Genomic DNA, 5,079 nt, shown 5'->3' on the forward strand with positions numbered 1-5,079 from the left:
AAAAAAAAAAAACCTCGACGAGAGAATTGCCTAAGCGCCTCTCTCTTTGGTCGAAATTCGTCAAATAGGGTATTCAAAGGCGCCCCCTATCGGCAGCGGCAGCTATCCCACTTAGTGGAACAGCGCCTAGAACAACAAAACCATTAAAATACAGCGCTACTCAGCACTTAAAATACACCTTTCATTATGTGATCATAACGAAGGATCAAACAAATCGTTTTCGATACATCGAAATACATCGAGACTAGGCGCAACTCATCTAGAGAGACAGCTTCTATCTGTCTCATCAGCACTGGCGTCTTCAAACAGCCTTATGATATGGCAAGGCAAACGTCTGGTCTGATCCCTCGAAGTTAGATTCGTTATGAAACCATAAGACTCATTATCCAGATCGGTCTCTTGTGCATTTTCTATCCAAGTTCTAGGGGCGTCCCATGTCAATCTGAGTACCTGACCCCACTCCCAATTCGGGAGGATCTCTTCCTCGAACCAGATCTGTTGGTCTACGGTGATCCCATACAATTGCTCCATCAAAACACGATTCTCATAGCTTATATCACTTGGATCCAGTTTCCGTGGACTGAAATCGAAGTCTTGCAAGATGTCTCTCTCATAAGCAGAAAAGTGCTTCAAAGCAACTCTGGCATCTATGTTCCTATTCATCTGGATGATCTTGCGTGCTAGTGGGTCTAAAATCGGACAATTTTCATTATTCTCCAATAATGACATAGCCCGGGCTTTAAACACTGCACGACGGGCGTTCTCCTTCATTGAGTGCATCCGCATAGGAAACCAACATAACTTGTCTATAGCTTTCGTGGGTTCTGTAAAACATGCGTTTTGCGATATCACCCTGCCGCAAAAAGATGCTAAAGAAAAATGTTCTGCTGAGTTTATTTTCAGGCATAATCCCAACCTCTTAATGATCCTGTTATTATAATTAAAATGCTTCATGATGCCATCGTCTCCCTCAATGAACATCTTTAATGACTCAATCCTGAATTGACGCTTAACAGCTGTCTTTTTATAATTCAAGTAAGCCATTACAAAGAAGTTCAAAAAAGAGTTCTGAAAGCTAGTCCATAAAGCACCTGACATTAGACGCGACTTACAAGAAGCTTCAATCGAGCTGAAAGTTGATTTATTTGAACCTAAAATAAGGTGTCTAGCGGCTTGGAATTCTAAACAATCCCCACCCATATAGTACAAAAAATCAACAAACAACTGAGCATAAACTCCTCTATGATGTGATTCAAAATGTGAAAAATCCGTATATAAAACCTTAGAATCACCGAAAGTGTGTCTTAGGACCTCATCTCTCTCCCGGTTAGATTTGCCCTTCACAAAAAATTTGTTGCGGAAAAACTTCTTTTCTAGACTCTTGATGTAAGGGCCTAAAAAGTATTTGGTCGAATCACTGTAAGAATTGATGGCTCTAGGCATTTTATATTCATCATAGCCTTCATCCTTTATGAAGCTCTTATTATTATGGGACCATTTAATTGAATCTTTTATGAACCCCTCATAGAGCTCTCGTTTTCGAGCTTCATTGTAATTTGATGTTTCGAGCCATGAATCATGCGAATGCCAGTCATGACACTTATCAAAGAATTTGAACCTTTTCCGCACAAAATTCGAAAACTCAGCTATTTCTCTCTTAGCTGGGTCGGGCATCTTGCATCCATACCTATGAGACACAGCTGCCAATTGATTCTGCCAATAATGCTTATCTGGATGGAATCGTGTGAACAAATTTCCTTCCACATCCATGATATTAGCATAATAGGGTCTGAAGCCGATAGGTTTCATCGGGTATAAATCTCGTCTAATCATCCTATGCTTCTTGACCTTGGCAGTGACATCTTCTCCGGCAGCGTTGCAATTATCCTTCGTCAAATCCACTAAATAACCGTGATAACGCAACAGACGACCGACCCTCACCAATTTCCCATCTCCGACGTAGTAGCCTGATTCAATCTAGCTAAAGTATAAGCTAGAGTGAGAGCTCTGTTCCTATGCTGGTATGAGAAATCATCATCCTCACCCAGCATTTCCCTCCAAGAACCTTGTACTGACATGACCCTATTCACATTGGCTCTGAAATCATGGCCCCTGAATGTATCGACAGCGCTCCGCGCCAGCATTAAAGGGACAACTTCATCATATAATATATCCATGCTACATACCATGTGATGTTTGTTAACACCGTAACGAGCGAGCTTACATCTGACATTGCCCAAGTGTCTAGCTGTGCTTACGACATAGAAGTGGGTTACCACTTCTGTCCGTTTCAAAATCCTGCACAGAGCAATCGACACTTGCTGATCGTCGGGATGTTCCTTGATCCTCCTAGCCAATTGAGCAGCTGTTAACTTATTCAATTTGACATTCATAAGCGGATCTCGATCTTCCAAAAAAAGATCAAAGAAGTGATTATTGAACCAGCCTCTCCAAGTAATATCACGTAAGCACCTCCAGCTACGCCAGAACCCCAGTTTCATGGGCTTATAAGTTGAATTTATCCTCTGCACGAAATCTGGGTCCCTGAACACATGACATCCCTGAGCATTAAACTTTCTTATGTAAATTTCCTCAATGTGCATCGGGTCTGACACAAATCTGGGTTTTAAAAACCCCGCTAAGAAAGGTTCCTTGGGTGGGTCATCAGGCATATCGCATGATGGTAAGCTGACATCAAATTCTTGATTGAGGTCCCCATCTGCACCTAATTCTATTATCTCAGAAGTTTCCCGAACTTCTGAAACACTCGTAGTCTCCATTGGGCCATCGACTGATGACCGACTGCTGGGGCAAAATAACACTTCAGGTAAGAAAGTTCTCTCAATCCATATTGAACCTTCCCGTTCTGAAGAGATGTCCCCAAACACAGTGACCACATGAGAGGCAAATGACCTGTATACACTAGTACATGCTCCCGTCAGGTCAGAAGATAATGACCCCTCAACCCGGTTGCCGACCACGAACATAGGATCTATATCCAAACACAATCCTTCGTCATCGTATGTCAGCATTCGATTACGCCAGGACAAATTGGCGTAATATACTTCGGGATTTGCGAGAGGTCTCATTGTGTTCTCCTCATCTGCACTCTCCAAATTAGGGCTCTGTCTTCTACGAAATAATCCCCTCAAACGTCGCCTCATAATAGATAAACGGAGGGCGGGCCCTGGATTTGGGTGGACGTCCCCTGCTTCCAAGAATCTGCTAAGCAATTCTCGATCACACCTAAATCTATGCTTAAACAAATTCTCACGTCTCACCCCGGTGTAATAGCAAAAGACATCTATTCCTAAACTTCTACGATACGATTTGGGAAGGTAATTAACAGCAGATCCCTGTACCTTAGTTGAGATCTTAACTTGCTTCAATAAAGCACTCAACCAAGCCGCATGGTCGTTGTTCTTGAACCGCGTGGCGAAATATACCGGCAATACGTTCTGGCCGATCAATATCCTGTCAAAACAATCGGACATACGGCCTCTGATAACATCTACGTCATAATATGCCGATAAACTCACGCTATCACTAATACGCAGGATGGGTAAATCAGATCTTTTCTTTGTAGCCCACATGATAGATCTAGCCATATAATGCGTTATAGATGATAATACTGATATAGCTCGTGCTTGTATGCTAACATCAGTATGGTAAGCAAAGACCAAAAGCATGCAATTCTTGTCCCAACGATCCTCTAAAGTCACCAATTCAAAGATACGTAATGCGGTGGCCGACCCAAACCAAATTTTCTTGAGTGGTCCTTTTTCCACAATCGCATTCACATACCTAATAGGGATATGCGGTATATGGTTACCTTTAAAATGATCGAAGTAATGAGAATCCCATGCTGAGACCCAAGATAAGTACTTTTCCAAATAAGTTCGATAGATTCGCCTAGGATTCTCCCGTGTATGATCTAAGATCCATAATGCACGCTTCACAACACGGATGATCCTACATTTGATCAAGATGCCAGGGTGCTCTGCTAAAAACAGCTTATCTGCTGGGATTTCCGGTAATCCAGCCCTACGAGCCCAACGCTTGAAACTATTCTCTGGTCTAGGCACCACCACTTCAGCGGGGATTTCTACAGCAAGAGTGGGTGCTCGTTGGGAGGCTTTCTCGTAGTATTTCAATTCCTCATCATGAACCAATCTATTCAATGCAGCCTTGTTTTCTCGCACCGCTTTTATATTTTCCCAGCTCGGTGAGACTCCCAACTTCAGCAACTTGTTATAGATCTTATCTAGGCTAACATACATCTCATATACATCAGTACCATAATATTTGCCTACCTCACGTCTGATATCGCCGAGCAGACTTTGGTTAGCTAAGTCTTCAGGTAGGGGTAGAGTGCGTTCATTGCTCACGATTTGCTTCATTGGGACTTTCTTATCTGACTTAGTCTTCAATATATCAGCATAAGAAGATTTCTTGATCACTGGGTCTGCTGATGGTTGAACCATACCAACAGCAACTTCTTGAATAGTTTCATTGTTCGGAATTAGTTTCCTTTGGAAGACGGTTACAAGCCGCAAGTCATTAGCCATCATAGATGCCCTTTCATAGATAGCTCCTTGACTCAGGGATAATGAACAAAGAAAAGGGCGTTCATTATCTTTTAAAACTTTGACGGCTGCGGAATGCTTTTGGCGGGAAGGGCGAATGCTTCAGCAATCACGATACATAAGAGAAGAGATCGTGAGGGTTAAAAGAGAAGCAAGAGAAGAAGTAAGAAGAGCAGTCACAAGTGATCTCGAGCACGTGTCGGTGCATTCCCGACAGGATGGCAGAGGTGTTGTTTCGCGCGTTCCAATTGGAACACATCGCGAAAGTGCATCCTGAACAACCAGTGTTGTACAAACGTGCGACATGGACTTGGGCTCTACACATGGATGAAGTTTTTTCGCATTTCGCGGCACAAAAGCATTAACCAAAACAACGAATCAAGAAAAGAGACCAAACATCACGCCAACCACAACCAAAATATCAGCAACCTAAATAAGTGACACGCTCTTTCTTCAGAGTACGAAACTCAATCAGAACCGCTTCCCTAACCCT

At 42.7% G+C, this 5,079-nt stretch overlaps 2 protein-coding genes across 2 annotated transcripts; both read right to left on the bottom strand.

Moving 5' to 3' along the window:
- Window positions 1–255: 255 nt before the first annotated feature.
- ABB37_01027 (RNA-dependent RNA polymerase) lies at window positions 256–1,833 on the bottom strand (the record flags this gene model as incomplete). Its single annotated transcript, XM_015797390.1, has 1 exon — window positions 256–1,833. One exon carries the CDS (start codon window positions 1,831–1,833, stop codon window positions 256–258), a length of 1,578 nt encoding a protein of 525 aa, XP_015662910.1.
- Window positions 1,834–1,937: 104 nt separating this feature from the next.
- Window positions 1,938–4,571, bottom strand: ABB37_01028 (hypothetical protein; the record flags this gene model as incomplete). Its single annotated transcript, XM_015797391.1, has 1 exon — window positions 1,938–4,571. The coding sequence occupies one exon, from the start codon at window positions 4,569–4,571 to the stop codon at window positions 1,938–1,940; it is 2,634 nt and encodes an 877-aa protein (XP_015662911.1).
- Between the last annotated feature and the right edge of the window lie 508 nt (window positions 4,572–5,079).

Source organism: Leptomonas pyrrhocoris (genome assembly GCF_001293395.1).
Source record: "Leptomonas pyrrhocoris isolate H10 chromosome Unknown, whole genome shotgun sequence".
Lineage (NCBI taxonomy): Eukaryota > Euglenozoa > Kinetoplastea > Trypanosomatida > Trypanosomatidae > Leptomonas > Leptomonas pyrrhocoris.